Source organism: Drosophila serrata, unplaced genomic scaffold, assembly GCF_035046125.1.
Source record: "Drosophila serrata isolate PLE 108 unplaced genomic scaffold, ASM3504612v1 contig_276, whole genome shotgun sequence".
Lineage (NCBI taxonomy): Eukaryota > Metazoa > Arthropoda > Insecta > Diptera > Drosophilidae > Drosophila > Drosophila serrata.
The window spans coordinates 11,064,628-11,089,241 of NW_028257174.1; the positions used below are offsets into that span (position 1 = coordinate 11,064,628).

The following is a 24,614-nucleotide window of genomic DNA, read 5'->3' on the forward strand; positions in this document are numbered from 1 at the left end:
CAACAGCTGAATCAATCTAGCCATCTTAGGAAAGCATTCCGAATTAAAATTAACCGATAAGTATTGTTCAAAAAATACGTATAGTTTAAGCTTATGTATGAGCAATATCCGATTCTATCCTATAATTTATTAGAAAACTGCAAGGGTATATAAAACCGGGCTTCCCGAAGTTAGTTGCCCTTCTTGTTTTATAATATTATTACCCATTTAAGGTAGCAATTTACTCAAAAATTAGGGAAAATCTAATCTCTTCAAAATTAGAAAAAAAAAGAAACCCACACGAATTGCTCATAATATCATGGTTTTATTACAATTGCAATGCTTACATGTTGGCGATGCAGGTGTTGATGTTGGGCACAAAGGCGTTGCAGGAGGCAACCACGCTCTTGGTGGCACCCACGAAGCAGGAGGCAGTGTTGGAGGGCAGTCGGCCCGACTGCTTGATCATGAGGTTCATGCGGCGGACGAGGCCCATGGTGGCCTTGAATAGCTTGATGAAGCACTTGAACGAGTTCTTGGTGGCGGAAACCACACCCCTGGTGGAGGTGGAGGTGGAGGAATTGCAGAGCTGGGAACGGAGATGGATAATGTTGTTGCCGATGACGGCCATCTGCTTGGCATTGTCGACAATAGCCAGGACATCCTTGGGCACGTTCAGGGTGCAGTGGCCGATGTTGTCCACGTAGCTGGTGCAGGCGCTCATTACATTGATCACCTCCTTGATGATGCAGTTAGTGCCGTTCACGCCCTTGAAGCCTTTCCACAGGATGTTCTTGCAGGCGCCGATGAATCCAAAGGCCTCCACATCCATGTACTCGCCGTCCATGTCCTCGAGAGCCGAGAGCTCGGCAATCAGAGCGGACACATCCCACTCGACGTCGTACATGTCATCGTAGGACTCCACGGCATTGGCCTGGATACATACAAGGGATACAAAAGGTTAAGTAAGGTTTTTGTTTGCATGTTTTCGGTTTTCACACACTCTAAACAATTAGAGTATTTTGCACTTGAAAACTAGCTATAGGAGAGCCTCTCTTTTCACTTTGTACAACTTATTTTTTACACAAACTCGTTAGATTTAGGTTTTTGGTACAAAAAATGTAAAAAAAATTGTAAAAAAATAGTATCTCTTTGTTTTTGTCACACTTTTAGTCTTATCAGCCCCTCGCCTGAGATAGCAAGTACTTCTGCACTTGAAGTATATACTTCGGCTCCTTCAGAGAAGCTCCTTGGTAACTGGACTTACGCTGACGGTGGTCAGGAGGAAGCTGGCCGAAGCCACAACCAGGAGGCACAGACTGATCACTTTCATGTTGCTGGTGGATGGATTCACTGGCGAATGTTTGCCGGCTGATCCGCGGGGTTTGCTTATATAGAAGAACCGCAGAGGCCCTATCAGTGGACAGTGGACAGTGGTCAAGTGGCGGCGAGATCTATCTGGCCCGATTTGCACATATATTTTTGGTAAATTAATATGCCATTGATATGTAGCACGGGCGTTTAATTAAGCCACACAAAGTCCGAAACTAATTTGTCACTATCTATGCAGCGTGGAAACAATAAATACATCGCCAGATACTCACCCGCTTAGATCCAGATAGTGGGGGGCTTCCTTCACCTGTGGTGGGTGGGAGTCGATGGAGTAGGGTCCAAGATTGGCCCCAGATAGAGACGGGCCACACACGCTCCTCCTCGATGCTGGGCGGCACCTGCACAATCTCCGATGGAACTGTTGCTGCCGCGAAAGTCGCACGAGTTAATTTTAAAGGCGACAATAAAAACAAAACCCCTGGAAAAGTCAATTATCAAGGTGTCGAATGATCAGCACGACAGCTGTTCGATCCAATAAAGTAATTGGGATCTATATTCGGACAGACCTTTAGTCGAAATAATTAAGTTAAAGCGTGGAAAACTTATCTAGCTTATTAATTAATTATTTACAAGTTTGTAAGTCAATTGTAATTAAATATACAGATAATGATGAACACCAAAAATATTAAGAGCCTACAAAGCTACGTACCTAATTTTAATATTTAAAAGTACTTTACTTATATTTGTTACAAAGAAAATACTTCTAAATATTAAAACTTATCTTATATATACAATATACAATAGCTAATGTTATTAATTATAAAATATAAAAATGTATTAAAAATCTTTTCAGTATTGTTTTGTTTTTGTCACACTTTCATACTTATCAGTTTTTTAATTATAGCACAGATAGTGAGTACGTTTGCACTTTGCTAAATTAAATATAAAAATAAATACATTAATATAATATATTATTATTTACATCCCTTTTTTAAAACCTCTAAGAAACCTTTAATATATATATATATGTATGTGTATTTATTGATTCGTTCATTCGTTTTATCCATAATATGTAAATTGGGTATTTTTGCAATTAATAGTAATATTGCTTGAGCTGCATATATAAAAACAAATAACAATAAAAAAATGCTTAGCTAAGAAAATTAAATTAATGCCATTACTTAATAAATTCAAGACGAGTCACGACGAGATATAAAAATAATAATAATAATAATAATAAAAAAAAAACTCACACAAGTATTACAAGTGATAAAAGTACAACACCGGAATAGAACTCAAGGACAGCGATTGAGATTAAATATAAACGATTCTGCCCCATAGGAATAACAATATGTTTTTTGCCAAAAAAAAAAATAATATTATTATTAATGCCATATAGTACAATGTAAGTAGCTAGTTATCCTTTGCTTTAACTTAAGCTTAGCCAATAGGGTTTACATTTAGGGTATTTTTCAATTGCACATGCTTTAGGGATTATATTATATTTTTAATGCTTTATTTTTTATAATTTATATTATGTTATGAAAAAAAAAAAACAAAAAAAATGCACCACTTGGGAGGAAATACGTGAAAAGGATGATGCTTCGCAATCAGATCAGATCAGGCTGAGGCGACTGTTGGTCTTGCGCAGCTGTGCCCTCCAAGGGATGATGTTATCCTCCTCCTCCTCCTCCTCGGGCTGCCGCTGGCCCTCCGGCGCCTCTAGGATTTCGGAACCCGACTGCTGCTGCTGATGCTCCTGATCCGGATCGGAATGGTTCTCCTTGTTGGCCACCGGCTGGGGCTGCTGCTGCTGTTGCTGGTACTGGATCTGCTGGTAATGCTGCTCCATGCCCGCCAGATTGATGTTGATGTTGTCGATGGACATGGCGCGGTTCTTGAGCCGCCAGGTGTCCGCCACCCGGTTGTTCTCCTCCACCTTGGGCGTGTAGATGGCCGCCCTGGAAGAAGGTCAGAAGGACAGTGAGGCCAGGCCTCCCTCTGCCACCTGCCACTCGCACCCACTTACTTCAGCTTGTTCTCCGCATCCTCGCGCCGCGCCAGCAGATCGCGCTTCCACTGCGGTATCTGGGAGAGGCGACGCGACTCCGCCTCCTGGGCCATCCGCTCCTCGAAGTCCTTCTTGGCCCGCTCGGCCGCCTTCTTAGCCATCATCTGGCGCTTCCAGTCGGGGATCGCGTTGCCGGCTTGGTCCTTCTCGGGTATCTGCAAGTAGATCTTTGCCTCGCCACTTAGCCAGCGCTCCTTTGCAAATGTTGAATGTGACCTCAACTTACCTGATCCACATAGTTGTTGGCCGTAAACTGCTTCGTGATCTCCATGTAGTGCTCCGAGTCCATTCGGCTGGCCATCTGCTGCTCCACCTTCATCTTCTTGATGCCGGGTATGTCCTTGGAGATCTTCAGCTCGGCAATTAGGTCGGACTTGAGGTATGTGTCCGTGCCAGAGGTGAGGCACTGCATGCTCAGGCTGCGGGCGGGCATCTGGTAGGGTTTCGGTACCTTCTGGGTGTCCGTGCGGCGCAGCTGCAAAAGGGGATAGCATTTATATATAACCATTTTATTAGAAATCTTTGCTTTTCCTCACCTGAACGCTGTTCAGATCCTGTATGGAGATAGCTGAAAGTGGCTGGTGCTGCTTCCGGGTGGCTGTGTCCTGGCTGCTGGGCGTCGCTCCATGCGGCTTCTTGGGCTTGTGCGATGACTTACCGGACATGGTCGTATCCTGGCCCCCATTAGCCATGTTCATTAGCGGTACCAGTGGCTGCGGTGGCAGCATTCCATGGGGTAGTGGTGGAGGTGGCGGCGGTAATGGTGGCTGCTCGCCTCCCATTCCATGTCCATGCTGGTGGTGCGGATGTGGATGGGGATGGGGATGTGGGTGCGGGTGCTGGTGATGCGAATGCGGGTGCGACTGTGGATGCTGGGAGAGGTGCACCTGTTGCTGCTGCTGCTGCTGCTGGGCGATCTGTATCTGCATGTAGTCCTCCGTATCCGTGGAGCTGTAAAGAGGCATAAAAGCATTGTTTAGAGGCAACTTTCACTGGATTAGGTGAGATTAGCTGGCTAAATGTGGTTGTGGATGGGTTGGGTTGGATTTGGGCTTGGGTTTTGGCTAGGGAGGATGAGCTCCCCACCTGCGCCAGGCGTGGCGTGTGCGCAGTATCATCTTCGAATTGCAACTGAGTTGCAGTTGCACCTGCAGCTGCCACATTGCCGTTACTGCTGTGTGTGCCACAAAGAAGTGGCAGGCCGCAAAGTGGCACGCATAAAATTTCATGCACTCTTGAGCGGCGGATAAAATGCTGTAAGCTCAACTTTTTTGTAGCTAACTTAAGAGGTTTTTATAAGCCATAAGTTTGGTTTGTAGATGGTCTATTATTTTTTTTAGCTGGAAAAACCTAGATCTATATTTTTTTAAAGAAATTGTACTACATTTTTCTTGGGCAATCTTTATAATCATACTCTACCTATAATATATTAGTTAAATTGAAAAAAATCCCTCTGTAGCCTTTTTATGCTTAGTTGCTGCAAGGTAAGAATTAAGGGGTTTTCCTGTTCAAATTTTAGGCTTTTAGCAAAAATGTTAATAACGAAGTTTTTTGATTATAAATTTAAAGACTTATTTGCCAGAAGTTTGAAACTTTTCTAGATTTGTGCCAGATTGGAAAGTTTTCCCTAATACTAACTTTCATACATGACTTATATGTTGAAATATATTTTAAAAAAGATATTAAAAAACTTAGTTAGCTTTTCATTATTGTTGTTTTGGCTAAAACCCAGCATCACTGGCAGCAAGCTGCTAATTGCCCAGCGTCAGCCAAGCGTCTTGCCAGCCATGTATCTTGGGTGTTTTCTGCAGCTTGGTTAGTGTTTTTATTTTGTTGTATTTTTGGCTAATTGAGGCAACTGTACCGCCAATACTAATTATAACAACCGCTGCACGAGATGTTCAGCCAAATTAAATCGGCTGCCATCTGCTAATTGAAAGTGGACTCTAGGAGTCCAACTTGGACTTGGACTTGGACTAGGACTAGAAGGGGGGTAAGCTCACTCACCGGGCGGAGGATGGACACGAACGCTTGTCGATGCTGATGCTCTTGAGATACTCCGACGGCTTGATGAGGTGCGTGACGCCGTCTTGTGATTTATTGGGAAAACTGGGCGGCACAAACGGCAGCACCAGCTGCTTGTTGACCAGATTGGGTCCGCCCGTCCGCTGTCCACCAGCCAGGCCAGGATTGCCTCCCATGCCATTGCCAGACTCGCCGTAAATCTGTTGCTGCTGCTGCTCCAGCTGGTGCTGGGTGAGCTCGTAGTGATCCTCGGCGGAGGATCCGCCCCCATAGAGACTGGGCGTGTACTGGTGACTGTGATGCTGTTGCTGCTGCTGCTGCGACTGGTAGTGCTGCTGCTGCTGGCTCTGGTAGTTGCCATTGCTCCTTTGACCCTTGCCGCCCTCGGAGTAGCCATAGATTCCGTTTCGCGTATTGCCCGCACCTAGGGACTCCTCCTCCTTGGCCTTGGTGCTATTGCCACCGACTCCTCCTCCTCCTCCGACACCTCCACCGCTGCTGGCATTGAGCAGCTTGGCTTTCTTGTTCGCTGGAATTGAACAAATTTATTTATGAGTTTTGTGGGTTAGCAGTTATCAGTCTGACGCTGGTCATGCTAACTTGAGCAGACAGCCACTAAGTGGGAAAATAATATATAAAAAAATAGAGGAAAATGGGAAAATAAGAAAATACGAAAATCCGAGGAGCTGCAAGGTGTAGGCTTAGGCACAATGGCTGGCTGCGTAGGCGCCTTTCACCAGACACTAGCCCCAGTTGCATACGAAAACAAAGCAAAGCGAAATAAATTAAATTTAAGTCGAGTTGAGTTAAGTTAATAAATTGGCAGACAAATGACCAAGAAGTGAGAGAAATTAAGTGTTAAACGTGGAATTTAATGGGAATGGAAATAATAATACATGTTAGGGGCTTAGTTTGACTCTTTGGAACCTCTGAAAGTTTAGAAAACTAATCTACTTCTTTTAAGAGCCTCTCAGGGCTACCTACGTTTTTACGTTTTACGTTTTTTGGGGCTTTCTATATAGCGATATGATTAACCCTTAGTCAGAGATACGCAAATCGTATATATTTTAATTAGATAGCTACTGGAGTAGGTCTAACCAAAAGTTCCACTTGACTCTTAAGATGATAAGGGGACACTTGCACTTGAGGGTGTCGCCTCTGTCGCCTGATAGCCATTTATTTAAATGTTGGGTCTCGAAAACCACAAAAATTCTAGGAAAGAGAGTATGGGACTGATCGAATACCTCTCTGACACGAGTTCCTGGGTTATTCCTTACTCAAATCTAAACCTCATAAGACTGCGAAGTAATGATCACACGGAAGAATTACTTCCTCCCAGCTGTAAACTTTACAGTATCGTGGGAGTATCTCGCTCATAAAAATGGCATTAGCCACAATTTCCCTGGCGAGCTCTGCTGGTGGCAGTGATGGCCTTATGTCTTTCTTTATTCAATTTACTGGCAGCCAGTAATTGGGCAGAGACTCCATCTAAACCCGATCACCGCGTTGCTCCAACTTTCACGGCCTTTGGTAACTAGTTTTTCCCGGCAATCATTACGTGGTGGAGCTGGAGCTGGTGGATCAGTTCATGGCTGCCCGATCTTATGGTCAAACCACTCAAAATCGAGTTGAGCCAGTTTGAACTGAATTTATGCATTGCGAATTGTGACTTTGGCGACATGAAAAACTAGCGAACGAAATGCGAAAAATTCAGTTTTTTTGTTGCCTTTCATACATTTTGTAAATTAATTTGAGCAACGGGTCTGGGGAGAAATTTGAAATTGTCATTGATGTTCACAGGTCGGTTTCGTTAGCGGGTTTAACGAGTGCAATGTCTGAGGCCCAAGATGCAAGGCGATATGGCAGCAGCACTCACAACTCATTAGCCTAACTATTTTGATATTTTATTTGCAAATTTTGCAAAAAGTATTACTTGTTGTAAACTTAAGAAACCTGAAGCTTGAAAGACTTGTGCATACTTCTGGATTGACAGAAAATGCTTTAGAGACTTTCAATTGATAGTTGTACCAAAGTATAAGATTTTCTGTTTATTTACTTTCAGGGAGCTGTTCTTTGCTTGACCAGAAACTAGTACTAGTATACTTCATAAATTTAAGATATAATTTGATTTAATAAATAATAACATAATGTTTGAGTTCATTATAAACCTTAGGCGTTTTTTGAGCGATATTCTCCATGACCAAAGTAGTCTTGAAATTGAAGCAACCTTCAAACACTTAAAAAAGAGCACCAAATTAACAAAAATAATTATTCGTCACAACAGAACCTATAACCTATAAGGTATTTTCACTGAATATGAATAATATGTTAACTAATTAAACCGCACTATTCCTTTTCGTTGTCAAGTATAAAGTCACACCAATAAATATAGAATCACTAAAAGCTGTACAACACTTTCTTTATATTTGATTTATGATTATGAATTTAACTCTCTTGATGTCCAGTTTCTGTTGATTAAATTCAACCAAATCACATTAAGCCACTTACACCGAAAGATATCGAAACGTTGAAAGCTGAGAGTGAAGTAATTTCGCCGCGAATTCTTGTGGATTTTCACAGAGCCCAGCATGTTCATATTGTTCGATGCAATGAGATCTATATAGTATATGAAAATAAAATTCAAGCACAAGTCACATTCTCAGGAGTTGGGTAAAAAGGATGACCGGAAAACTTGAGGACAACGCGGTTCCGAATTGGAGTTGGAAATGGAGTTGGAGTTGACGATGTTGCCTCTGCGAGCGTCGCTGGCAGCCTGAAGTGAGTTCAAGCCATCGACAAAGTTATTCACCCAAGACGGCGGCACCGCGATGGCCACTTCGCAAAAACACGTTCACTTTCGTTGGTAAAAACTTTCGCAGATCCACGAGCCACGATTGCCAGGAGGAGGAGGTGGAGGCGGAGGAGTTGTGGCGGTGGTGCAGGTAAATGTGGATAGGTGGATGTGGGTGGCTTGCCAATTGTGTGGGACACACACAATTATGGCCGCGACTTGTTGGGAAATTGCTTCCTCATCGCGGTTCGGGTAATGGATCATGTATGTAACTATTTACGAGGGAAGGCCTACCCTCTAACCCAACCAAGACGATTGACAATGATGTCGTCGTGGCCCATAGATCATTGATCAGACACTGGGGAAAATATTCCTATAAGTTTTACAAAAATACTTAAGGATTTACAAAAAGAAAACTATATCGAAGAGCAGGAACCAAAACAACCTAGATTAACCTTCTCTGACGAACGAACTGTGAGTGATCTTGAGTCTTGAATAAGACTACAAAGTAGGTTAAAAATAATAATAAAAACAAATAGATTGATAGCAATAGTTAAATAAATTTAAACCCAACTGTAGGATACAGAAATATTAGTCAATATCAAACGTTTTATCCTTTAAAATTGACTCTGATTTGAACTTCCGATAATCCTAATCTCCCCCCTAAAAAAATATTTATAATTTCCCAACCTAGTCTAAGATTTTCCCAAGTGCACCTTATGACTTATACGGCAGTCAAGTGGCTGGGATTATTTTCTTCGCTTCATCGCTGGCACTTCCACTTTTCCAACTGAAACGACTTCCACTTCTTTGTTTTCGCTGCTTTTTCCACGGATCTTTGCCGCCTTATCGTGTGAACGTTGGCTCAATTAAAACCTCTCCTCCGAGCTACTCCAAGCTCCTACTGTTCCTCCTCCCCCTTTCTCTTCCATAATGGTCAATTAACAAATGAAAAATCGGAGCCAAACACATGTCAAACATGGCAGCTATCATTCGCATTTTTCTTCGGTTGTATTTTTTTTCGGTAGTTACGACTGCAATTGCGGCAATTAAGTCGGATCCCGATACTTATAGTGTGATAATGATGGGGTATTGTCTCTGGCAAGGCCTCCAAATTGGCTAGGAAGCCGGCTATTTAAGCTTCATACTAATTAATAATTAGTCAAGCGGCTAAACAGCCGTTTTCCTGGGCAAAATATAATTGGCAACACCCCCGAAACAAATCTATATAATCGGTGGCCAAAGAACTTGCATTTGCCAAATAATATGTAAGATATCAAACAAATAAGTAAATAAATAAATTGTGCAACGGCCGTCAACGTATCGATTATCCAACATCCATCGACTGGCAATCAAGATGTTCCCATCAGGCTAACCATTAGAGGCAGCACCTCGGAGGCAGCAGCCGATCAGGTTTGCCACTTTTCCAACTCTGCAGGGCATTTCCATGGCCATGACTGGCGAATTTCCCTCCCCCCAATTGATCAATCAAGTCACAAGCCACTGACGACGATCAGCGAGGATGAGGATGATGATGATGTTGATGTTGATGATGATTATGGTAACGTTGATGCGGAACCCCCGGTGGAGAGGTGAAAGACCTCAATGTTTGGACACTAATTGAATTTTAACTATGACGTTGTACTTCGCTTTAACAGCTACTTGGGGCACTGGCGGCATCCGGAGCCCTTCCAGGAAACATTCACTGACGGAGATATGAAATTTTGTTGGAACTTTGCCCGGGAGGCACTGGGCGTTGGCCTGACAGTCATTCCTTGAATGAGAATGGAAGGATCTGGCCATAGTGGACTCATTGAGCCCACCACCTTTACGCCAGAAAGATGATGTTGCAAGATCTTACAGTCCCGGTCGCTCAACGTCTCCAGATCGGTGGAGTCGAGAACGAGCGTGGGATTCCCGGGACTATAAATGATGCAAGTGTTCTTTCTGTACTGCTCCTGTGGCCCCATCTCTAATTCATCAGTGGATGTGGTTCCCATTAGTCCCGGACTAGATTCCTTGCTGCAGGTCTCGCAGCTGCAAGTATCCATATCGGAGCTCCTGCCTGGACTGCCCTCGGAGGGATCCGACCATTGGGGAGCGGCCTCCTCCTCGGAGGAGGAGGAAGAACTGCACTCTGGGCTACCATTGTCACTGTTCATCGCACAGCCCCCTACCCAACCCTTTAGCCGACTCCACCTCAGACCAATTTTGGCTAAAATAGTTTGAAGCTTTCGGAAAAATTTTGAAACTATTGTATGGCAACGAGAGATAGGCTTGAAATATGACCTTAAACTGTAAAGCTGACATACATATTTTTCCAGGCAAACTTGGCCGGGTGAGATCTAATTCTAGATTTTGTTACTTACCCGATATGGTGGACATGGTGCGATTGTGATTGCCTCGCACTAGCTCTGAGGGTCGCAGGCTTGGCTCTTCGATCACCTCGAGCCCTGAGTCCGAGTCGACGGCATCACTGCCAGTGGATGTGGGATTTGGAGCTGGAACCTGGGGCGGAGCTCCGGCTGGAGGGGACTGATTTGGTCCGAATGCATTCTTCTTGTAGATGCCATTGTTGCTGCTGCTAATATTGTTATTATTGTTCGTTTGCTCGGAAGTGGAACTATTGCGCTGTTGAATTTGGGGAGCCCGAAGTGGTGGCGGCAAGGGCGGTGGCGGTGGTCCATTAACTAAAGGGGAATCAGAAGTTGGATTAGACGGATATTGAAAGAACTTGAAGATTCTACTCACCAATAGCCACATTCTGCATGGGCGGTGCCGAGGAGACGCGCTTGAGTATCCTCCCATTTTGGTTGCCACCGCCACCGTTCATGTTGCTCAAGTTGGAGTTCGAGTTGGAGTTGCTGTTGGCCGAGGCCTCGGCCAGATTATTGCGGATCATGGAGTTCTTGTGCGTCTGCTTGGTTCGCTCGGCCACATCCTCCGGTGGACAGACGCTCTCGTAGGTATCGCTCTTGATGCCACCGTTCAGCAGCTGATTCTTTAGATTCACGTTCTTTGCACTGTAGTTGTCCTTCAGCGAAGATTCATACTTGCTGCTGTGCAGGCCAATGATCGAATGTGATTTATTGCGATTTAGCAGGCTGTTGTTGTTGTTATTATTGTTATTATTATTGTTGCTGTTGTTATTGGCAATATTATTGGTGCTGTTGTTGTTGATATTGCGTTTGTTGTTCAAGTGCTGAAAGGGAGAAACAAGAAGGAATTGTGTTATGGTTCAGGAAAAGAGTTATTGAGGTGGCTCACATGGTTGCTGTACTGCAGCACTATATCCGTGCTTCTGGTGGAACTCGCACTGGCGGAGCGAGAGTGGGAGCCACTATCCCGGGACCTCGAACGTCCCACATTGTATTTATGCTGCTGCTGCTGTTGTTGTTGCTGCTGGTTGGCCTGGTGTTGCTGCTGTTGCAAATGTTGCAACTGCTGCTGCTGTTGCTGTTGCAAGTGCTGGTGCTGATGCTGCTTGCGTGACTCCTCACGAACCAGATAGATATCCTCGTAGTCATGGTCTCCACCGCCGTTCTGACTGCCAGGACCACCGATACCCATACCGACTGCCATTCCCAGGCCCTTGTGCGCCTTGTAATTGTTGACCTTGGCATTGCCAAGATTGCTAATGTTGCTGCTGCTGCCGTGACGATGGAAGCTCTGGCTGCGCAACTGTTGGTGGCCATGGGGCTGCTGCTGCTTCGGGGAATGGAAACTGGACGAGATGGAGACGGATTCGTCAGAGCCGCTGCCGGCACCGCTGGAGCTGGAGTGGACATCCGCTTGGATAGTCATGGCGTTGCCTGCCTTCGCCTGCATCAGTTTGCCGTGCTGCTTTACGCTGCTGCTGCAGTCAGAGTCCACGAATAGATCACGCACCCGGTTGTATATGATGTCCTGCGGGTCGTGCAGGAAGAAAGATTCCCCGGAGATGCTGCCATTGGGCGAGGGCGTGTTGTACATGCCGCCATTACGCATGGGATTAACATACAGCCCATCGTTGGGCAGCAAGGCTCCTCCTCCTCCTCCACCACCGCCTCCAGAGGAGCTATTGTTACCCGGATTGCCACCCAGAGAAGAGGATCCGTTGTACAGCTTCTCCGAGGAGCTGCGCGACTGCTGCGAGTACAGGGCATCGCTGTTCTTCCTAGAAATGCCCATGCCCATGCCCATGCTCATGGCCATACCGATTCCCATTCCCGAACCTGCTCCGGCTCCGCCATTTATGGCCGGTGGATGCAGATAGAAGGGTTCGACATCGGAGCTCAGAGTGGACGAGGACTTGGACTTGATTGTGTTGCTGCGACTTGTCTGCTTTGACGAGTTTGAGTTCGAATTGCAGCTGCTGCTCATGTGCTGTTGCTGTTGCGAATGTTGATGCTGCTGCTGGTGGTGCTGATGCAGTTGCTGCTGCGACTTGTGGCGTTGCGAGCTGCTTTTGCCGTTGTAGTCCACTGAGGTGCCATGTTGCACCAGAACATTTAGGCACTGTCGAGTAAAAATGGGTTCCATTACATAAAGGGATCTTCTGAAATATATATAGTAGCTAAAACTTACCTCAACCTGTTGATTTTCGGCTGCATCATTAATGGGCGACTTGCCATATTTATCCAGAGACAATTTGGCTCCGTGATTGAGGAGCCAACGGACTACAGAAAGATGGCCCCGGGAGGCAGCAAAATGCAGGGGCGTGGCACCGTCGCCATCTCGCAAATTGGGATCTACGCCTTGGTCTTGAACCTTTTAAGGGATAAAAAAGTGACAAATTAAGGTAATTGAAGACTGAAAGAAGTACTTATATTAACCGGAAAGGAAACTATCTTAGAGAAGCCGTGGGTTATATACCGTTGCAGTTTGAAATTGAATGATAGGATCCACCCGGACTCGGATCTAATCGGAAATATTAGCTTTCTTCGAATCGGTAAATAACAGATATTTTTATAAGACAATTTTTTCGACAATTAAAGTATAAAAATCACATAACTCAGCCAAAAGAGCATTAATTTTAAATCGGAAAACGGTCCTATGTTAGTTTTTTGTAGCTTAATAAATCTGCATACTCAATTTTAAATGTAAAAGAAATTAATTTTTTGTTGAATTTTTTTTTTCAATTTTAACGATGTAACCCCTTAAAAATATCGGAAAAAATTATAATCATTTTTAATCATCCTAAGTTAGATAGATCGATTCGGCTGTTGATGCTGATCAATAATATATATGATTTATAGGGTCGCAAAAGATTCCTTCACTGAGTTTCCAGCTTTTGACTAAAATTATAAGTCTATATTTATCAATAATTTTATATGACCATTTTTATTGACTAATCAACGTTTAAAAATGTCACAACTAGGCCAAAAAATCACTAATTTCAAATCGGAAAACGGTCCTATGTTATTTTTTTGTACCTTTATAAATCTGCATACTCAATATGAAGAGAAAAAAAAAAAATTTTTTTATTGCTTTTTTTTTTTTCAATTTTAACGATGTAACCCCTTAAAAATTTCGGAAAAAATTATAATAATTTTTAATCATCCTAAGTTAGCTAGATCGATTCGGCTGTTGATGCTGATCAATAATATATATGATTTATAGGATCGCAAATGATTTATTACTGTGTTTCAAGCTTTTGACTAAAAGAACAATACCCAGCAAGATAACATAAAAAATTCTAATAGAATATGGGTAATAAGTCAATATTGAAGTAAAAAATACTTATGTACCCTAGATTCTAAGCAACATTATTGCTATTTCTGTAAACTTCTCGATTAATCCTTTATATGGCTTACAAATCTCTCACACTTAACCCTCGTTAGTCGCTTATCCTCCTTAACCAATCTATAAAGTTCCAAGTATTAACAGCTTTTAATAATCTATAAACACCTATTAACCATTGGCTTGAACAACAAATTGCTCGTAATATTACAAAGTTTTCCCAGTTAACTGACCAACCACCGGTGCCTGTTTATATACCCCCGATCGTTTAGTGCCACTTCAGTCAGTTTGTTTAAATAGCCCAAATATGTTAGCTATCTGCGGCAGCCGTCCGTTACGGTCAATCAATCTGAAAACGCGAATACTTTGGCTGATTTTTCACGTCTCTGTCCCGGCGAAGAGCTGTTGAAGCCTCCGACAGATGAATCCATTGCTCGCCGCTGTCGTCGGTTCGGCTCCTGGTGTTACCACGTCTCTCTGCGGCCGAGTATCTCACAGATACTACTACTCGGTGGAAAGTGGTTGGCCGTCGCAAATGAAAACTATTTAGTTCAATTTAGAAAGGTGATTTCCAACTGCCAACGCGCCTCTGGCGATGATCTTGAATACAACAAAAAAAAAGCTGCACAAAATTCTGCTGCTCCAGCCATTGTTAGCGCAGAGGTGCTGCTGGCTGCTTCCAGGTGCACTGGAGTTCGCTTTGCATGTGACCACTTTCGGCCTCCTCCTGCGATCCCCTTCCCTCTCTCAGCAACAGACGCATTCCCCAATTGATAAATTGTCCGGAACCGGCCACAAACTGGTCGAAAAAGACCGAGGAACCCCGTTAAAATCACCGAAACAGGACCCCAAAGACCCCAGAAGTCTCTAAGAAAAAAAAAACATAAACAAAAATAAGAAACAAGTTCGATTCTACACTAAGGAAAATAACTATACCATTAAGACTTTATATAAATTTTGCTAGATATTTACATGTAAGAGGATTTAATAAGACATTAAGATATATTTTCTGAGTTTCCAAAACAAGTCGTTTATGTTTTAAAAAACTGTTTTAACTGAGCTTAAACCTAAAATAAAACATTTAATATGATCTTTGAAATCATATTTTTATGTATCTAAGAGTCATAAATCTATATATTTAATATACTATTAAAAAGCCAAGAAAATCCTCATTGATTCGTACATTAACTGAACAGATCCTAAACATTATGGCTGTCTGTCTTTCAAGACAGCTTCCTGTGTTTGCTGTGACTAAAGTCAAGGCTTAGATTTAAAGCCTAAATATATTTCACGCCTGCCAGAAGCTCTTTTAACCCACAAAAAAAGTCAAGCTAAGATTTAAATACATACATTTTCCTAAGTCTTTAGAATTTTCCCCACTGCATCTTGATCTGGCAATTGACCTGCATTGCCTGCACCAGAGCCAGAAGATTTTGGTCGAAAAGCGAATTTTTTTGTGGAGCAACATGGATGCAGAGCATCGACTACTACTACTTGGGCACTCACCATCCATTTGAGGCAATCCAAGCAGCCCATTTGTGAAGCGGCATGGATCGGTGCCATGCCGTCGCGTGCGCGAACATAGAGCGAACCGCCGGCCTCGAGCACCAGAAACTTGAGCACCTCCAAGTGGCCCTCCTGCGCCGCCAGGTAGACGGGCGTGACATCGTTGTCCATTTGCGTATTGGCGCTGCAATCCGTCGGAGAGCGGAAAAGGCAGAAAAGCGGAAAAACAGAAAGGCAAAAAACATTCAATTAGTTGTTAGCGATAAATAAAAAGATCGTTAAATGAGCATTGGAGTTGCGCGAATTTGTGAGCCTGCCAAAAATATGTAGTTGGCAAATTGTGTTGCAAGAAGTTTAATTCCGAGAGTCATTAGCGATTGCAAAGAAGTGTTTGGGTCACTGGAAAGTCTCTATATTTTCCAGTTTTTCCTCTCTTTTTTGTTATTTATGTGAAGAATATCATTGATCGATCGATTACAAAGAGAAGGGGAGCTGTGTGTGTGTGTGGGAAAACCTTTTCACAGCTTTTAAAGCCTATCTTTTGATATATTGTTAAAAGGATTATACCCCTGTTGGATAATAAACTTATAGATTGGAATTGGTTAAGAAAATGCTGGAGATGATCATTAATAATTTATTTCATTTAATACCAGAGGAATCATAAGCAAAATAATATGGTTAGATTCCCAAATTAGACTGGATTCGAAAGGTTTTGTTAATTTTTAATATAATTAGGAATATATTTCTGATAGTTGACATGCCTTTCTGTCATGTTGCTAGTTGAAAAAATAAAAATAAATAAAGTTTTATTAAAAGTGGCTTGATTCCTTACTCTTTAAGTCATTTTCAACCCTTCAATTTTTAATTTATCTTTGTTCAAAGGTAATACTTAACAACCCTAAAAAAACGTATCCAATAGATAGATATGAATACCATTTCCCCCTCGCACCTCACAACACTGCGACGATTGTTCTGCTCCTTGCGACCCACGCCGCTCATCATGGGCGTGGCCTCGTCGTCCTCATTGGACTCGGGATCCTCGTCCTCGTCCATTTGCTGGTGCTGACGCACAACCTCCACCGCGGACTTGCGTTGTGAATGATGCGGATGATGATGTTGCGACTCCATCCTTTGATCCTCAACTCCTTTCGGTTCCTGCTCACTGTGTCCCCTACGTGTCTCCTCCGGGTCGCAATCCGGAGACGTTCTGGCTTGATCCTCGATCTGCGTGTGCCCCTCCTCGATATCCTCGGAACCGCTGCTGTGAACGCTGGTGCTGAGTATGGCCGCGGTTACTTCCGTGGCGATGATGGTGTGGATGTCATTGTTCGATTTGGACTTTTGCTTGCTGCGACGGTAGGAGGTGAGGCTTGTGGTCATCCGGCCCAGCAGGCCCTTCTTAACGTTGATCGTGGAGAAGTAGCTGCCGGAGGAAGATATGGTGTGGCAGGTGATGGCATGTGGCATGGTTCAGGTTGGGGAGGAAATCTGATTTGCCAGGTGGGGATGTGTGTTTGAGTGTGCCTGGCTTGGAGGAATATTGAAACCTTTTCAAGGGGCTTTCAAACGGGGGGTTTCCCCTTCAAGAGGTTTCAATACAAATATCCAAAGTCGGTTTGAATCTCTGACTTGCAGTGGGTTTTTAGTGTTTAAACATTATCCTTTTATTTATATATATTGTCTTCAGGGATTCGGTGGCAGTGCTTGGTGCTTGTGTTGGCTTGGAATTTTTTTGCAGGTTCGATATTAACTCGATTTAATTTATTCGCCTTGGCTTACCGTTCGGTTCACTAAAAAACTGTATCGAAAATCGTTTGGAAATTTCACTCAAGTTCACTTCAGAGATCTTTTCCCGTGCTTTGGCTTTTCACTTTCGTTTGTCACTTGGTTTATTTTCCGGTTTGTGTGTTGTTGTATATATATCTTTGATTTTCCTAGTACCGTTAAGCATACGTAAAAAAACTGAGCGTACACATAAAAATAGAGCTCGAAATTATGGAACTGGTTTAGGAAAAATCACCAACATAAAATAGCGGCCCGTTTCGGTTTCTCGGTGCCTTGATTTGCATATCGAGTTTGTGTCTGTGTATCTCTCCTCCATGGATCATAATATATCAGTAGGAAATCGAAAGTCTTTGGATCATCCCCAGGGCCGTAAAAAAGCTATATCACTCTATATTGACAGACAGCTCTCCGTCCGTCTGCCCAAGTGGCTGGGCTGTGATTAAAGCCTCGATGCTCGATCTGCTCGACAAACTTCTAGCAAAACTCCAGTCTGCTTCTTTTATATACATTATAATTTCTTATACATATCTTGTACTTTCTGTTTGTTGTTTTTGTTATATTATCTAGTTTTTTTGGTGAAATTAACGCTTAAAAGCGAAACAAAAACTGCACGAGACCGGGCGACTGCCAAACGTTTCTCTATGTAAGTTACGCCTGACTCCCAGCTAAAAATCTACACTGCAAAAAATACAGATAGTAACCAAAAGAAAGCTTTTTCCTAAGTTTTTGGGTACTTTTTCTATGTATTATTCAAATATTCAATAAAAATATATACATAAATATCTATTTTATATATTTACTATATTTTTGGCTTGATTTTTTGGGTATTGAAAATTATATTTTGAAGAAATCTTACCAAATGGTTATGAAAAAATCTATCTATAGATAAGTTTATAGAAAAGTTCTTTATGTAATATATATTTCCTAAGAAATACATCCCCTAGTAGGTACTATAATTTTCTCTCACTGTATCTGTGTTACAATTGCCACTATTCCATGGTGTTGCTCGCATTACAGGTGCTGCTGGCTTTCCATCTGGAACAGTGGGGCAAGAGTGGGTGTGTTTCTGTCTGTGTATATGGACCTCTTTTTCAGCAACGGTAGAATTATGGCCACTGATCATGGCAATTTAGATATTGCCACAAACTGTCTGGCCAAAATTATAGGCCAACAGCAGCAGTGTGATGCAGTTGGTCAAGCTCTTCATTGGCCAAAATTGGTTTAGGAGGAGAGTCAGGAAAGACTTTAGTTAGAGCAGTAAATGTCTCCTTAGTTTTATATTTAATCTTTGTTAAAACTGTAGCGGATTGGAGATAATTTGAGACAATTTGGATTTTGAGATCTCTGTTTTTGTTAAGGTTTAAAGCTGATTAATGGTTTTAATTTCTTAGTTTTCAAATAGTTAGTTTGAATATAAATATATTCCTAACATTTATTATATATACTCCCAATAACTATATCTTTCAAGTCAGAAATTCTCCTAAAGGGTAAACCCTCTCAGTCACGTTCCACGGTGCTTTCGCCTCCAGATTTTCCGCCAGATTCCGAGGCAGATCGGAGGCGAAGGCGTCATGATGGTGATGATGATGATGGTCATGGCTGTAGTTGTGGCTGTGGCTATGGTACGGATACTAGTATCTGTTCACTTAGTCAACTGGCTTACGACTTCATGGATATTGCACACAGCACATCGCACATCGCACATCGCACACAGCGTCTGTGGAGTGGCTTTCTTCGTCCGACTTCGGACTACTTGTTACATTTTCCAGCTTTTCTCGCTTAGAAATGAATTGTAAACCAATTAAAGTTGATTTTTCATCTTTATCGCTGTTTTTTTGTTTTTGTTTTTTGTTTCTGTGTCTTCTTTTGTAGGTGAAAATACGGTAAGAAAGATATATATGTATATCTATATATATATATTCCCAATTTAGCCTCACTTCTTCTCTCTATGCTCTATAGTCTATAATAATTATTTTTTAATTTATTTAATGTGTCTGGGGCCAGGCAGAAAATGGAATTAAAAAGCGAACCGAACGAAAGGCGGCATAATTGGGGAGTAATTGGACGAAGGAGAAGCCTCGTTAGAAATGCCAGTTGACAGTTATAGACTCGTTTATTTAATTGTGCATTTGCGTGCTTGAGCCTCAGACCGATTGCTGATTGACGATCAGCCATCAACAATCAGCCATCTACCAACTACAATCTACCAATCGACGATTGTCCATCGCTGAGAGAATGCAGAATGAAAGCCATGCGAGTGACACAAATGGACCCCAGGGAGATGAAGATACAGATACAGATATAGATACAAAGAGATACTTTGATAATTAGAAAACGTTATTATACTATGTGGGAAGTTCTTAAGCGATTATCCAGTCTGCTATGGATTTCTTCAAGGGGTTATATTCTATATATATGGCTTGATTGTAATGAGTTCACTTGGTCAGTTTTAATAGAAAGTTCAGAGAACTTTGTACCAATATGAATTACTATATCACTCTTTAAGAATTAAATACATATCTGTATATATAGATAAAAGCATATATTCGTTAGAACAACTACTAACTAATGTATATAAAATATAAATCTACTATCTAAAGCCTGTCGTTGTTGATACATTTAAACAACAACTTTTCCTTGATAAATGCTATTGATTCGGAAGTTCCATAATCTCTGCCCTATATATTCCTTTAATTTGTAAGTTTAAGACTACTTTGTCTCATATATATTCCCATAACTTTAATATAATTAATTTATTTGAAGGGGGTTTCGATAGTTATTTTCTCCGCTGGCTTTTTCTGGTCCTTTTGTTCCTTCAAACTGAAAGACACTCTTTGGGGCTTGATAAGATCTCTATAGGTAAGCCAAACTTTACGGTATCTTTGTAACCAAATAAGTTTCATTAGTTTTTTTTTCACTTTTAACTTGAATTCACAATTTTGTGTTATATTTTGGGTAACACTCATATGTTTTGCATATTTGAACCAAGCACAACGCACTCACTGTATTTTTGTGTGCACTTTCATGGTTTTTGTACTTTTAATATGACGCACTCAAACACACACACAATAGACACTCGAAAAAAAGACGGTTAACATCCTTTGGGGGCATGTGGTGGCTGCCTTGGCCAATCGATTAGTGGCAACTGAGTGTTGGCCAAAAGCAGCTGTGGCTACCTTTTCATGGTTGCGGTTACTGGATGAGTTGCTGCTGCTGCTGCGGCTGCTGCTGCTGCAGATGTTGCTGCCGCTGCTGCTGCAGCTGCAGATGTTGCTGCTGCTGCTGCTGCTGTTGCTGCTGGCTTGGGCATTAAGCCAGATGTTGTGGCTACTGTTTGTGGGGTGTTGCTGGTTCTTTGGTTTACTGAAACTGTTAATTAATTCGCGTTCCGATTCGTTAACTGCATTTGAAATACTGTGAAGCGCGAAATTTAGTTGGTGTTGTCCGTTGCTGCTGCTGTTGCTGCTGCTGCTGCCCGCGGGGGCGGGGGCAATCTGATGCATCAGCGTTTAATTCGAAACGAAACCGCACAGAGTCCAGCATTGAATACCGAATTCAAATTTAAATTCATTCTATGGCCGCTACTGCTGCTCGTAACGGTTGCTGGTAAACGGTAACAACTTTAACACGAACTATAACTATAACTATATACTTGTGTATATATGAATATAGTATCTGCACATATGTATGTATATCCGTGTCCACAAGAGACAGACGAAGCCCACGAACGAAAGCACCGTTCGCCTCGACCAGCCAAACGCGAATAGCCAGCGCCACCGAGCGTCTAACGCTGCGGACCAACGCCAAACGCCATCGAGTGGCCGCCACACTGCTTCCTCTTCGGCAGCTCCCGCTTTGGCTTCTTCTCCAGCTGAAGAAGGAGGAAGAGGAGACAGCGGAGGAGGAGAAGGTGGAGTAGGGGGAGGTGGAGATGGCTGGCAAACCAGCTCGAGCTGTCGCCGTACGCAATATTATCAAATGGCCAACGACGAGGGCGGCTTGATAGGTTGGTGGAGAAACAGAAATTGATAGAGGTTTCTAAAGCCACCAAAATGATAGCAATTAGTAATAATTCTACTAAATTTAGATCCTTTTGAGGATATTTAAAATGGATTTCCAACTTTTAGCTATTTCTAGTGCTTCTCTAAGATAATAGATAGAAACAGCTTACGCTTAAATAATATATACATATACATAATATATACATATGCATATATATTAAATCTTACAAATCCTAAGACAAATTTTTTAATCCTTAAAAGTTTGAAAAAATTCTTAAATTGCATTGATAATATATTGAAATCTAAACATATAATGGAGTGATATTACTTTATTCAAGGAAACTACTCAGTAAATGAAGTGATTACCTCACTCAAGGAACTAGATAGTTCAAAAATGTGTGCCTAGAAATTATTCAGTTATTTATTGTATTATAAAAGATAAGCTGTTTCTAACCACTCAGTATACGGAGTGGTTACTGTACTCAAGAAATCCTTTATAAGTGACATTATAAAAATAAGAAGTACTCCTTAAACTACCCACGTTTTCTTTGGTAGTACAAACACAAGAAGCAGCAGCTTCGTTCATTGAGGTGACTTTGCTGGCTAAATTATCAAACGGTTTGCGACGAGGTTGGACTGTAAGGTTCTCAAACAACTAAACTGAAACTTTAAACTTAGATTGAAATGTTAATATATAAAACTAAATAAAGCTAATGTGCTTAAAATTCATGGTCTTATATTTAAAATTAAATATTTGGATTAGATTCTTCTAAGATATGCTTCAAGATTTTTTTCATACATATGCAGCTGATAATCATCTCATTCTAAGTAAATCAGACACATTTTAAATGTAAAATGTTCATGAAACAACAAATTTAAGACTACTAATTATCTGAATTTTCAAATTGGATTCTAGTATTTATACTTCCTTTTTTTTTAATTTAACTAGATTATAACCTAAAGCTGCCCTCGCTCTCACTCTTGTTGCTTTCTGTGTCGCCGTGTCAGCTGTCATGTCAATTGATCTGCCTTGGCGCTTTATAAATATGAATTTCAGGCCGGGAGATCGAGAGTTGGAGTGGACTCTGGGGGGAGAGTCAGGCGGTTGTGGCATTGATTCCGAGGCCGATTCTGATTCTGATTCTGATTCCTTGGCCAGTCCGAAGTTGCTCCACTTCGGCTCGAATGGGGGAAACTCGTTGCAACGGTGCTTTGTGGCGCTGCCAGTTTTCCAGTTTGACTTCAATTGAAAATAGCACACCATGGACTCGGACTTGGACATGGATATGGATATGGACTGGGACTTGGACTTGGACTTGGACTCGGATCTTGTTGGTTGGGTTGCGATCTGCGGTAGCATCTCGCTTGGCTGGCTTGCCTTGGCCGGGCATTCGGATTCCCATTCTGCCACAATTAAATGAATCAGCTTTGGACGCGTGCTGCAGCCGATGCTGCAGGAATTTAGGTGAGTCCATGGATCGCTGGCCCACTTGGAGTTGCAAGTTGCGAGTTTTTCCTAGGCCTTCTTCGATTTTTCCACGACTCTCTTTGGTTCTTTCTACTTTGTTGAATGAGCTAATAGGCTTTAATTAGTGCATTTAATTAACTGATGCCAGCAATCAACGTCTTTGCGGTGTGTTGGGCTTTGATTGATTCGATTTATGATAATCAGATCGTTACCTCAGATTTGGTACACTCAAAATGTTGTACTGTTTCACCTATGACTATCCTCTATATAATAGCATTTACAATTAATACAATTGACATAGAAAGACACAAAGTAATACACTTATTATTCATCCAGAAGTGTGGCATAGAAACTGGACGAGTGCAGATAATGAATGCAGGTAAATGGAAAGAAAGAAACTCGTCGAATGGTAATGCAATGCGACTCGGGGAAATAATAAAACACACAAAGTGGACTCTAGCAATCGATCGGGCGAACGATTTCCCCTCAATCGATAATGGCCACAGAAAGACACACATGAACATAAAGAACCGCTGAAAAGCTTTCACCCCTCTAAAAAAATCAAACAAATTGCGTGCAACTCAGCTCCAACAAAGTATCTTATAGATACCAATAACAGGTAACAGAGGTTGTACTCACCAAATATCCACGGATGCTGCCACCAGCAGTTGGACACAGTCTAGGCAACCTCGGGCTGCGGCATAGTGCAGAGCCAGTGCTCCTCCATTGGGTCTTTCGCTGCCGGAAACGCTCCCCGGATGATGCATCTGGCCCAGGTTGCCCATCTGATTACCCAAGTTCATCATTCCCACTCCGCCCACGCCGCCCAGGTACGAGTCCAGCTGGTGGGCGTGCATTCTGCTCAGGTTGCTGTTTGAATTATTCGTTAAGATCTTGTTGCCAGGCAGATTGTTCGATTTGATATTGTTGCTGTGATTCAGGTGAGGATTCGAGCTGAGCGCATAATCATTTATGGTTCTGCAAAAAGAGAGGAGAAACATTAAAATCAAACTAATTTTAAATGACATAAAAATAAATAAAAAAAGAATACTGAAGAAGACATTACTTTAACCAAATGAGCTTATTATCATTGTTTAATGTCGTTTCAGTTTCCCTACTTTCTTGTAAGTTATATTATTGTATAATTAATATGTCAAAAATTCTTTATGTAAGGTCTTCATTACCAACTTGTCATATTTAAATTTCAATGTTATTATTAAATTTTATTTGAATTACATATAAAAGTTATGTCCCTATATTATTAACATTACCTTAAGAAATTAATTGACTAAGACTGAGAGGAAACCGGAGACTCAATATAAAATGTTGCCTACTTTTAAGCGTCTTGGAAAAAGCAAAATGCAGCCAACTTTGCTGCAGGCTAAACGAAAGACTTAAGACACAAACTTGAATCTGAAGCAATGTGCGTGCAAAAACGAAAGCGAAGTTATCACAAAAAGCTGGACATTTGAGCTTTTCTTGCATTTAAAATATGCATTTTTATAACAAAAGTAAGGTAAATAAAAGTATAAATTTAAAAAAATATTAATTTTATGGTTTAGGTTAGCAAATAAAAATAGATTACGTATAGAAACTTATATAAATATAGATATAAAAATATATAGAAATAAAAATATAAATAAATATAGAAATAAACGTTATCTATTTGCTACAATCACAAAAAAAGGATGGAGTTTGAAATCACTTCATAACCCAAAGCTTAAAAAACTCATAACTAGACGAAAAAAGCATTAATTTCAATTCGGAAAGCCGTTCTGTGCTAGTTTTAAATAGGTTAATAAATCTGCATACCAAAATATTAAATTAAAAATATAAACATTTTTGTCAATTTTTCAAAATCTAAAGAATGTAAAAACCTGTTCTAAAATTATGAAAAAATTTACAAAATTTGTTTTTCTGTCCTTGATGCCTAGA

General features: G+C 41.6%; 2 protein-coding genes across 8 annotated transcripts in view; both read right to left on the bottom strand.

Annotated features, from left to right (window-relative positions):
* Nucleotides 1-284: 284 nt before the first annotated feature.
* LOC110182078 (uncharacterized) lies at nt 285-2,333 on the bottom strand. The gene has a single exon (XM_086836491.1). The coding sequence runs from the start codon at nt 884-886 to the stop codon at nt 323-325; it is 564 nt and encodes a 187-aa protein (XP_086692617.1). The 5' UTR covers nt 887-2,333; the 3' UTR covers nt 285-322.
* The window catches only part of f (espin protein forked), an 83,406-nt gene continuing 61,113 nt past the window's right edge, over nt 2,322-24,614 (bottom strand). For 3 of the 7 annotated variants that reach the window (XM_086836486.1, XM_020949819.2, XM_086836487.1), the window contains 11 exons: nt 23,319-23,657; nt 15,426-15,609; nt 12,765-12,947; nt 11,466-12,695; nt 10,950-11,400; nt 10,568-10,888; nt 5,390-5,936; nt 3,919-4,333; nt 3,609-3,857; nt 3,341-3,549; nt 2,322-3,272 (listed from right to left, as the gene is read on the bottom strand). In XM_086836486.1, coding sequence (XP_086692612.1) covers nt 2,927-3,272; nt 3,341-3,549; nt 3,609-3,857; nt 3,919-4,333; nt 5,390-5,936; nt 10,568-10,888; nt 10,950-11,400; nt 11,466-12,695; nt 12,765-12,947; nt 15,426-15,609; nt 23,319-23,657 — 4,474 coding nt within the window. In that variant the 3' untranslated portion in view covers nt 2,322-2,926. Of the gene's footprint in view, nt 3,273-3,340; nt 3,550-3,608; nt 3,858-3,918; nt 4,334-5,389; nt 5,937-10,567; nt 10,889-10,949; nt 11,401-11,465; nt 12,696-12,764; nt 12,948-15,425; nt 15,610-16,374; nt 16,849-23,318; nt 23,658-24,614 lie in introns of all 7 variants that reach the window. The other 4 variants (XM_020949820.2, XM_086836488.1, XM_086836489.1 and 1 more) reach the window with 3 other exon arrangements.

Coding starts and splice junctions, on each gene's coding strand:
- LOC110182078 (XM_086836491.1), bottom strand. CDS start 886: ATGTACGACGTCGAGTGGGATGTGTCCGCTCTGATTGCCGAGCTCTCG.